General features: G+C 40.4%; 1 protein-coding gene across 1 annotated transcript in view; it reads right to left on the reverse strand.

Annotated features, from left to right (window-relative positions):
* The window catches only part of LOC139763536 (low-density lipoprotein receptor-related protein 2-like), an 88862-nt gene that overhangs the window by 37825 nt on the left and 39008 nt on the right, over window positions 1–12029 (reverse strand). The window contains exons 3-5 of the mRNA XM_071689729.1: window positions 5725–6266; window positions 2584–2794; window positions 296–556 (exon numbers count right to left, since the gene is read on the reverse strand). Coding sequence (XP_071545830.1) covers window positions 296–556; window positions 2584–2794; window positions 5725–6266 — 1014 coding nt within the window. The remainder of the gene's footprint in view (window positions 1–295; window positions 557–2583; window positions 2795–5724; window positions 6267–12029) is intronic.

The raw sequence follows: 12029 nt of genomic DNA on the forward strand, positions 1-12029 counted from the left end.
GCGGGCTTCCTGTGCACTGTGGGAGATTCATAAAGACAGACGGGACTCATAGGGCCGGATGTATATAAGTACATATATAGGAATAAAACTACTAATAGTATAGCCCATGGGCACAAATGCCTAAGGAGTTGTTATGCATACAAGCATGCAAACAACAAAACAGAGTGCATAACTTAACCAACCTATACACATGCCCATGCACGTGCCCATGCAGACATACCAAGACTGACGATAGTAAGTGCACCTTAAAATATATGACAAATGTATGCTGCAAATATTATGCAAAGGAAAATACCTTATTATCAATGCTTGGGTGACATGACTGGGCACATCCACCATTGTTGATCTCACATAAATTTGTTTCACACTTTTGACGTTCTTCAGAAAAGACGTGGATATCTCTTGGTGATTCTTCCAGTCTCCGTACCATCTCCACCATGTCTCCACCTGTGAATTTTTCTGCCCGGAACACTCCTCGAAGTTGAAGGTCAGTCCAATAAATGTAGTTTCTATGAACTGTTATTGCAAAGGGATAAATAGTGGCCGAGACAAGAACCTGAGAAAGAAAGCAATATATCTATAAATAATCTGTCCAATTCTTTATCTATAGTATCATGGTGGAAAAATGATGATACAGATGGAAGAGACCAACAATTTTTCTTTATTCTATTTTCGGGTTTCTATTCTGAACCCATCATCTAAAGCATATGAGTATCTAACAAAGCAGTTACAAAAAATCCTTATGAGTACAACAATATTCCCATCAGCTTCATCCATGTACTCCCTGACTTTGTTTTCTGACACATCTGTTCCTCTAAACCTATAATCTTCTTCCTCCAAAAGGCTCCAGTTGCATACAGTTTTCACTAAAGCCAGGCCTTGGATGTGGCATATATATATAAAGGCAAAAGAAAGAATTTAGAGTAATAATTAACAAGGTTTTGAGAAGGTGGAAAACTTTCCTTTTAAAGAGAGAGATATAATTACAGTTGAGAAAACATAGGTGGGAACAGATCTCCAAATCCTAGCTGCATAAGGATGGGTATGCTCAACTATAACAGCCCACCTTTGATTTCTTAATAACAACAAATTAAGTGTCTTGCTGTTTCATGATGTTTGGAACCAACTCACTGTGATATAATGAACACTTTTTAATTAAGGACAAATCCTTTGTTGCTACGATGTGCAGACTTGCACCTTTTTGTAATAGTCCTTTACACTTCTAAGTTCTACCTACCTATATATCTATATCTCTGATGCCTGTTCCCTCTAAGATATCCCGTTAAGGGGTTGGCCGCAGCATGCATGTCTCCATTGTTTACACCATTTCTCTCCCTCCAGTACTCTTCCAGTCTATTTCCCCATGTCAGCAGTGGCTTTCCCTCACACCAACCTCAATCATACTATCATACACTCTCCTTGTCAACCCCACTCATACTATCATACACTCCTTGTAACTCCCTATGTCTTGCATTCTTTCCACATGCCCAAGCCATCTTAAAATATTACAGTTCACTTACCCTATTGCTCCACAATTCATTCCCTGCCATATCAAATCCCTTAAGTATTCCATCATTACTTTCTTCATTCTATCTAGTCATGCCCAATGCTTGTCTCAAATAAATAATTTCCACAAAAGATTCTTGGCCTTTACGATTCATCCCTTGTCCATGTTTTGGCTGCATAGACCAAAGTTAGGAGGACTATGCTATCCCTTAATCCTTCCTTTACTTTGATACCTTTACCCTTTATCATTCTATTAAGGGACTGAATGACACTTCTTCCTTGTACTGCTCTCTCCCTTATCTCTCCTTCCCTATCATCAAGACAGCTTCCAAATACTTAAATTCTGTCATCTCTTCCAGTCTTTCTCCCCATATCTATAACAAAGATTAGTACTTTTTCTTCTCTCACTCTATACAGCTTTGTAAAACCTGTACCTTAACTCTATTTACTTTACTTTTAATCACCACTGCTTTGAATTGTCTGTGCTTATGCATATTACAAAACACACTTACAACCTTTTATAACTCCTCTTCACATTCTGCAAACAAAACAGTATCATCTGCAGACAGGCTTGTCATTAGCCACCATACCTCACCACCATACTCTGCACCCATTTTCCCTAGTTTTGCCTTCATCTCTCTTATGATTACATCCATATCTACACTAAAAAGCCATGGTAATACCAAACAGCCCTACCCCATACCAACATGTACACTAAAACTTTTGCTCAACTCTCTATCCACTATTACATCCATCCTTGTTAACTACAGCCACATCCATATAAGTTGGATCAACTGACACAAAGGCATACACCTTTTGGTGGAACAAACTTCATAACACTGGGGTTATCCATCTTAATCACACATACTGGCAATGGATAGCGATGCTTAGGGTGAACTTGCTATCTTGCTACACCATAAGTTCCTGAAACACACTCCATGAAAAGTAGAGTTATTCAATATGGTTAGAAGAGACAATCAGGTGATCTTAACTTATTCAGACAGACTTATAATACAAGAATTTCTCCAAGATTTACCTTGCACTGGCTAAACATATCAACAATTATATCATACTAACCTCTCTTTTTGTTCCGTTCAAGTAAGATCTTTCAATCTTCTCCTTCATAGCATCTGTCCAATAGAGCATCTCCTCTTCATAGTCGATTGCTAGGCCACTAGGCTGAGAGAGATCATCACCTATGATTACCTCTTTGAAGGACCCAGCCATTGTGGCACGATAAATCTTGCCTGATGTACCAAACCTTCCCCAGTCGGTGAAATACATGTGCCTGTATCAACGATATTTTGAAGTCGTGCATGAGTTAAAATATGTTAGACTACAGTTTCATATCATAGACGAGAGTAGGAAGATGAAGTTGAAGGTAGAGATAAGCAAGTTATGTAGTATGGATGGTTGTAGGAAAATGCTGAAATTTGAGACCAACAAGAAAAATTGAAGGTGTGCCAAAAGCTTTGATGAATGGGAAAAAATTTAAGAATAGTGTGTACAAAAAACTTGCATCAATAAATACTTGTCCTAGTGTTAAGGTATGTAAGCGAAACCCAAATGCATAAAGGTCAAAAGGCAACAAAAAAGCAGAACTACATATGGATGGCAATGGCATAACAATGAAGTTAATGCAATGATCCTTCATGGTAGTGGTAGAGAAATGACAGAGGAGGGAGTGAATCTGTCTGTTGCACAACTGAGTTGCCACTCAAGCTACCCATGTAGGGAAGAAATAAAGACCAAACTCAGTTGCCATTCAGATGTCTAAAACATTGATACACAGTTTAAAAAGAGCCTGAAAAGAATAGTGCTACTATTATGACAACTGAAACAACCTGGATAATCAACTGTGATGCCCCCTGTTGCATAAGGGTTAATTTCCTTGTAGATATAACACTAAACAGATACAGATATATAAAATGAAACAATAAAAACTAACAATAACTATAAAAGTATCTAGGTTCATATGATAGAATTGATAGAGATGTTCTGTGGAAGGTATTAAGAATATATGGTGTGGGTGGTAAGTTGTTAGAAGCAGTGAAAAGTTTTTATTGAGGATGTAAGGCATGTGTATGTGTAGGAAAAGAGGAAAGTGATCGGTTCTCAGTGAATGTTGGTTTGTGGCAGGGGTGCGTGATATCTCCATGGCTGTTTAATTTATTTAAGGATGGGGTTGTTCGGGAGGTGAATGCAAGAGTCTTAGAAAGAGGGGCAAGTATGCAGTCAGTTGCGGATGAGAGAGCTTGGGAAGTGAGTCATTTGTTCGCTGATGATACAGCACTGGTGGCTGATTCAGGTGAGAAACTGCAGAAGCTGGTGACTGAGTTTGGTAAAGTGTGTGAAAGAAGAAAGCTGGGAGTAAATGTGAATAAGAGCAAGGTTATTAGGTACAGTAGGGTTGAGGGACAAGTCAATTGGGAGGTAAGTTTGAATGAAGAAAAACTGGAGGAAGTGAAGTGTTTTAGATATCTGGGAATAGATTTGGCAGCAGCTGGAACCATGGAAGCGGAAGTGAATCATAGGGTGGGGGAGGGGGCCAAAGTTCTGGAAGCGTTGAAAAATGTGTGTAAGTCGAGAACGTTATCTTGGAAAGCAAAAATGGTTATGTTTGAAGGAGTAGTGGTTCCAACAATGTTATATGGTTGCAAGGCGTGGGCTATAGATAGAGTTGTGCGGAGGAGGGTGGATGTATTGGAAATGAGATGTTTGAGGACAATATGTGGTGTGAGGTGGTTTGATCGAGTAAGAAATGAAAGGGTTAAGAGAGATGTGTGGTAATAAAAAGAGTGTGGTTAAGAGAGCAGAAGAGGGTGTTTTAAAATGGGTTGGTCACATGGAGAGAATGAGTGAGGAAAGTTTGACAAAGAGGATATACGTGTCAGAGGTAGAGGGAACAAGGAGAAGCGGGAGACCAAATTGGAGGTGGAAAGATGGAGTGAAAAAGATTCTGTGTGATCGGGGCCTGAACATGCAGGAGGGTGAAAGGCGTGCAAGAAATTGAGTGAATTGCAACGATGTGGTATACCGGGGTCGACGTGCTGTCAATGGATTGAACCAGGTTATGTGAAGCATCTGGGATAAACCATGGAAAGTTTTGAGGGGCCTGGATGTGGATAGGGAGCTGTGGTTTCGGTGCATTATACATGACAGCTAGAGGCTGAGTGTGAATGAATGTGGCCTTTGTTGTCTTTTCCTAGCACTACCTCGGGGACATGTCGGGGGAGGGGGTTTTCATTTCATGTGTGGCAGGATGGCGACGGGAATGAATAAGGGCAGACAATATGAATTATGTACATGTGTATATATGTATATGTCTGTGTGTGTATATTTATGTATATGTTGAGATGTATAGATATGGATATGGGCTGTGTGTGGAAGTGTATGTATATACATGTGTATGTGGGTGGGTTGGGCCATTCTTTCGTCTGTTTCCTTGTGCTACCTTGCTAATGCGGGAGACAGCGACAAAGTATAATAAATAAAAAAATAAATGTGCATGTGTGGACATGTATGTATATACATGTGTATGTGGGTGGGTTGGGCCATTCTTTTGTCTGTTTCTTTGCGCTACCTCGCTAACGTGGGAGACAGCGACAAAGTATAATAAGTATAATAATAAATACATATCTAGGTAACGCGGGAGACAGCGACAAAGTATAGTAAGTATAATAATAAATAAATATATAGGTTCACTTTATGATATCAGTAGGCTATCCAACATTTATAATGTTTTGCAGCTTTCATCAAGGCTATCATTATGCTTGCATAGAAAGAAAAGGCAATCCTGGTACTTATCGAGTACATTATCTTAAAATAAATATGCTAACATCTGATGGAAGGCTTAGGGAACAGATACAAATCTTTGTTTACAGGGTCAGTAAAAAGCTAAATGAAGTCAAACTGAAGCATACTGAAAAAACAATCACTTTTACAATCACTATATGATACATAGTCAAAAACAAAGTTTGGATGAGAATTGATGGATCTTAAGCTTACACATGATGCTCAAAGAGAAACACTACATGATCTATGGTCTATCACATTATGAAAATCACTTTAATCAGACAGTTTAGAATGCAAGATTTAACTTATATTTTCATTCCATTACTGAAACATCAAACAAAGGAGACCATTATGATTACTTTGCCAAACACAAGCTGTGCAAAAGCATAAAAACAACAAATTCAGACACAAGAAATGACTCACCCTCTGCATGGATCCAAAACAATTGCACGAGGCCTCTCAACTTGAATGATCATGACAATATGAGAACCATCTCCATTCATGGCATAAATACTGTTATTGGCAGAGTCAGTCCAATAAATCTTCTTCGATGTCCAATCATATGCTATGCCTTCAGGATTAATCCTCTGATCCAGGATTGGTTCTATGTCATCAGCAGAGGGTGATGTACTGGGAACTTTAGCAATCTTTGTGTCTGGTCTTATTTGTGTGAACAACAGGTGCTTGTTCTTGTAATCAAAATCAATACCTACTACATTGGTTAAACCCTTAATTGTGTCAAATGGTACAGTATTACTCTTGGGGGTTAAAGACAGACTTCGGATTTCTGCTCTTGTTGCAAAAACAAGGAATTCCTTCGAGTTTTCACAACTTTTTTTGTCCTCAGCCAATACACCAGAAGCACAGTCACATTTGTATCTAGCAATATTTGGTTGATCAATGGGAAATGAAAAACATAGTTGAGCACAGCCTCCATTACCCAACCTGGTACATGGAGTATCAGCCTGAAAATGAAAAAGAAAATCTATATATACAAATATTCATTTTCTTAATAAATTCTGCTGCAATACCATCCAAAGCCGCCGCCTTGCTGGCTTTCATCTTCCGCAAAGCTTTCACTACCTCTTCTCTGTTTACCAAACCATACTCCCTGACCCTCTCACTTCGCACACCACCTCAACCAAAACACCCTATATCTGTCACTCTATCAACAAACACATTCAACAAACTTTCAAAATACTCACTCCATCTCCTTCTCACTTCACCACTACTTGTTATTACCTCACAGATAGCCCCCTTCACCAATGTTCCCATTCATTCTCTTGTCTTACACACTTTATTCATTTCCTTCCAAAACATCTTTCTATACTCCCTAAAATTTAATGATACTCTCTCACCCCAACTCTCATTTGCCCTCTTTTTCACCTCTTGCACTTTTCTCTTTACATCCTGCATCTTTCTTTTATATTCTCTTTACATCCTGCATCTTTCTTTTATATATCTCCCAGTCATTCACACCACTTCCCTGTAAAAATCATCCAAACACCTCTCTCTTCTCTTTCACTAACAATCTTACTTCTTCATCCCACCACTCCCTACCCTTCTAATCTGCCCACCTCTCACCATTCTCATGCCACAGGCATCTTTTGCGCAAGCCATCACTGCTTCCCTAAATACATCCCATTCCTCCCCAACTCCCCTTACATTGTTTGCTCTCACCTTTTTCCATTCTGCACTCAATCTCTCCCAGTACTTCCTCACACAAGTCTCCTTTCCAAGCTCACTTACTCTCACCATTCTCTTCACCCCAACGCTCTCTCTTCTTTTCTGAAAACCTCTACAAATCTTCATCTTCGTCTCCACAAGATAATGATCAGACATCCCTCCAGTTGCCCCTCTCAGCACATTAGCATCCAAAAGTGTCTTGTACGTGCCTATCACTCAACACGTAATCTAATAATGCTCTCTGGCCATCTTTCCTACTTATATACACATACTTAAGTATATCTCTCTTTTCAAACCAGGTATTCCAAATCACCAGTCCTTTTTCAGCACACAAATCTACAAGCTCTTCATCATTTCCATTTACAACACTGAACACCCTATGCACACCAATTATACCCTCTACTGTCACATTACTCATCTTTGCATTCAAATCACACTCACTCAGCTGCTCCCAAAACATTTGCCTCTCATGATCTTTCTCCTTATGACCAGGTGCATAGTGCCATTGTATAAAGGAAAAGGGAATAAAGGTGAGTGTTCAAATTACAGAGGTATGAGGTTGTTGAGTATTCTGGGAAAATTATATGGAAGGGTATTGATTGAGAGGATAAAGGTATGTACAGAGCATCAGACTGGGGAAGAGCAGTGTGGTTTCAGAAGTGGTACAGGATGTGTGTATCAGGTGTTTGCTTTGAAGAATGTATGTGAGAAATACTTAGAAAAACAGATGGATTTGTATGTAGAATTTATGGATGTGGAGAAGGCATATGATAGAGTTGATAGAGATGCTCTGTGGAAGGTATTAAGAGTATATGGTAAAGGAGGTAAGTTGCTAGAAGCAGTGAAAAGTTTTTATCGAGGATGTAAGGCATGTGTAGGAAGAGAGGAAAATGACTGGTTCCCAGTGAATGTCGGTTTGCAGCAGGGACGTGTGATGTCTCCATGGCTGTTTAATTTGTTTATGGATGGGGTTGTTAGGGAGGTGAATGCAAGAGTTTTGGAGAGAGGGGCGAGTATGCAGTCAGTTGTGGATGAGGAGGCTTGGGAAGTGAGTCAGTTGTTGTTCGCTGATGATACAGCGCTGGCGGCTGATTCGAGTGAGAAACTGCAGAAGCTGGTGACTAAGTCTGGTAAAGTGTGTGAAAGAAGAAAGCTGAGAGTAAGTGTAAATAAGAGCAAGGTTATTAGGCTCAGAAGGGTTGAGAGACAAATAAATTGAGAGGTAAGTTTGAATGGGGAAAAACTGGAGGAAGTGAAGTGTTTTAGATATCTGGGAGTGGATTTGGCAGTGGATGGAACCATGGAAACGGAAGTGAATCACAGGGTGGAGGAGGGGCGAAGGTTCTGGGAGCACTGAAGAATGTGTGGAAGGCGAGAACATTATCTCTGAGAGCAAAAATGGGTATGTTTGAAGGAATAGTAGTTCCAACAATGTTATATGGTTGCAAGGCATGGGCTATAGATAGGATTGTGTGGAGGAGGGTGGATGTGTTGGAAATGGCCTTTGTTGTCTTTTCCTAGCGTTACCTCACGCACATGAGGGGTGAGGGGGTTGTTATTTCATGTGTGGTGGGGTGGCGATGGAAATTAATAAAGGCAGAATATATGAATTATGTACATGTGTATATATGTATATGTCTATGTGTGTATAGATATGTATACGTTGAGATGTATAGGTATGTATATTTACGTGTGTGGACATGTATGTATATACATGTGTATGTGGGTGGGTTGGGCCATTCTTTTGCCTGTTTCCTTGCGCTACCTCGCTAACTGCACCTAACTGTACCTAATAACCTTGCTCTTATTCACATTTACTCTTAATTTTCTTCTTTCACACACTTTACCAAACTCAGTCACCAGCTTCTGCAGTTTCTCACATGAATCAGCCACCAGCGCTGTATCATCAGCGAACAACAACTGACTCACTTCCCAAGCTCTCTCATCCCCAACAGACTTCATACTTGCCCCTCTTTCCAAAACTCTTGCATTCACCTCCCTAACAACCCTATCCATAAACAAATTAAACGACCATGGAGACATCACACACCCCTGCCGCAAACCTACATTCACTGAGAACCAATCACTTTCCTCTCTTCCCACACGTACACATGCCTTACATCCTCGATAAAAACTTTTCACTGCTTCTAACAACTTGCCTCCCACACCATATATTCTTAATACCTTCCACAGAGCATCTCTATCAACTCTATCATATGCCTTCTATATAATATATATATATATATATATATATATATATATATATATATATATATATATATATATATATATCTTTTTTTCTTTTCTTTCAAACTATTCGCCATTTCCCGAGTTAGCAAGGTAGCGTTAAGAACAGAGGACTGGGCCTCTGAGGGAATATCCTCACCTGGCCCCCTTCTCTGTTCCTTCTTTTGTTAAAAAAAAAAAAAAGAATACTTCCCACGCATTCCTCACGTGTCGTAGAAGGCAACTAAAGGGGACGGGAGCAGGGGGGGTAAAACCCTCTGCTCCTTGTATTTTAACTTTCTAAAAGGGGAAACAGAAGAAGGAGTCACGCATGGAGTGCTCATCCTCCTCGAAGGCTCAGATTGGGGTGTCTAAATGTAAGTGGATGTAACCAACATGAGAAAAAAGGAGAGACAGGTAGTATGTTTGAGGAAAGGAACCTGGATGTTTTGGCTCTGAGTGAAACGAAGCTCAAGGGTAAAGGGGAAGAGTGGTTTGGGAATGTCTTGGGAGTAAAGTCAGGGGTTAGTGAGAGGACAAGAGCAAGGGAAGGAGTAGCACTACTCCTGAAACAGGAGTGGTGGGAGTATGTGATAGAGTGTAAGAAAGTAAACTCTAGATTGATATGGGTAAAACTGAAAGTTGATGGGGAGAGATGGTTGATTATTGGTGCATATGCACCTGGGTATGAGAAGAAAGATCATGAGAGGTAAGTGTTTTGGGAGCAGCTGAATGAGTGTGTTTGTGGTTTTGATGCACGAGACCGGGTTATAGTGATGGGTGATTTAAATGCAAAGGTGAGTCTTGTGGCAGTTGAGGGAATAACTGGTATACATGGGGTGTTCAGTGTTGTAAATGGAAATGGTGAAGAGCTTGTAGATTTATGTGCTGAATAAGGACTGGTGATTGGGAATACCTGGTTTAAAAAGAGGGATATACATAAGTATATGTATGTAAGTAGGAGAGATGGCCAGAGAGCATTATTGGATTACGTGTTGAGTGATAGGCGTGCAAAAGAGAGACTTTTGGATGTTAATGTGCTAAGAGGTGCAACTGGAGGGATGTCTGATCATTAAATTGTGGAAGCGAAGGTGAAGATTTGTAGAGGTTTTCAGAAAAGAAGAGAGAATGTTGGGGTGAAGAGAGTGGTGAGAGTGAGTGAGCTTGGGAAGGAGACTTGTGTGAGGAAGTACCAGGAGAGACTGAGTACAGAATGGAAGAAGGTGAGAGCAAACAATGTAAGGGGAGTTGGGGAGGAATGGGATGTATCTAGGGAAGCAGTGATGGCTTGTGCAGAAGATACCTGTGGCATGAGAATGGTGAGAGGTGGGCAGATTAGAAAGGGTAGTGAGTGGTGGGATGAAGAAGTAAGATTGTTAGTGAAAGAGAAGAGAGAGGTGTTTGGATGATTTTTACAGGGAAGTGGTGTGAATGACTGGGAGATATATAAAAGAAAGATGCAGGATGTAAAGAGAAAAGTGCAAGTGGGAGTGGGGGAGGAATGGGATGTATTTAGGGAAGAAGTGATGGCTTGCACAAAAGATGCTTGTGGCATGAGAAGCGTGGGAGGTGGGCAGATTAGAAAGGGTAGTGAGTGGTGTGATGAAGATGTAAGATTATTAGTGAAAGAGAAGAGAGAGGCATTTGGACGATTTTTGCAGGGAAATAATGCAAATGACTGGGAGATGTATAAGAGAAAGAGGCAGGAGGTCAAGAGAAAGGTGCAAGAGGGCAAAAGAGAGTTGGGGTGAGAGAGTATCATTAAATTTTAGGGAGAATAAAAAGATGTTTTGGAAGGAGGTAAATAAAGTGCGTAAGACAAGGGAACAAATGGGAACTTCAGTGAAGGGGGCAAATGGGGAGGTGATAAGAAGTAGTGGTGATGTGAGAAGGAGATGGAGTGAGTATTTTCAAGGTTTGCTGAATGTGTTTGATGATAGAGTGGCAGATATAGTGTGTTTTGGTCGAGGTGGTGTGCAAAGTGAGAGGGTTAGGGGGGATGATCTGGTAAACATAGAAGAGGTAGTAAAAGCTTTGCAGAAGATGAAAGCTGGCTAGGCAGTGGATTTGGATGGCATTGCAGTGGAATTTATCAAGAAAGGGGGTGACTGTATTGTTGACTGATTGTTAAGGTTATTTAATGCATGTATGATTCATGGTGAGGTGCCTGAGGATTGGCGGAATGCTTGCATAGTGCCATTGTACAAAGGCAAAGGGGACAAAGGTGAGTGCTCAAATTACTGAGGTATACGTTTGTTGAGTATTCCTGGGAAAATATATGGGAGGGTATTGATTGAGAGAGTGAAGGCATGTACAGAGCATCAGATTGGGGAAGAGCAGTTTGGTTTTCAGAAGTGGCAGAGGATGTGTGGATCAGGTGTTTGCTTTGAAGAATGTATGTGAGAAATACATAGAAAAGCAAATGGATTTGTAAGTAGCATCTATGGATCTGGAGAAGGCATATGATAGAGTTGATAGAGATGCTCTGTGGAAGATATTAAGAATATGTGGTGTGGGAGGCAAGTTGTTAGAAGCAGTGAAAAGTTTTTATCGAGGATGTAAGGCATGTGTACGTGTATGAAGAGAGGAAAGTGATTGGTTCTCAATGAATGTAGGTTTGCAGCAGGGGTGTGTGATGTCTCCATGGTTGTTTAATTTGTTTATGGATGGGGTAGTTAGGGAGGTGAATGCAAGGGTTTTGGAAAGAGGGATAAGTATGCAGTCTGTTGTGGATGAGAGAGCTTGGGAAGTGAGTCAGTCGTTGTTCGCTGATGATACAGCGCTGGTGGCTAATTCATGTGAGAAACTGCAGAAGC

This window comes from Panulirus ornatus, chromosome 47 (assembly GCF_036320965.1).
Source record: "Panulirus ornatus isolate Po-2019 chromosome 47, ASM3632096v1, whole genome shotgun sequence".
Taxonomy (NCBI): Eukaryota; Metazoa; Arthropoda; class Malacostraca; order Decapoda; family Palinuridae; genus Panulirus; species Panulirus ornatus.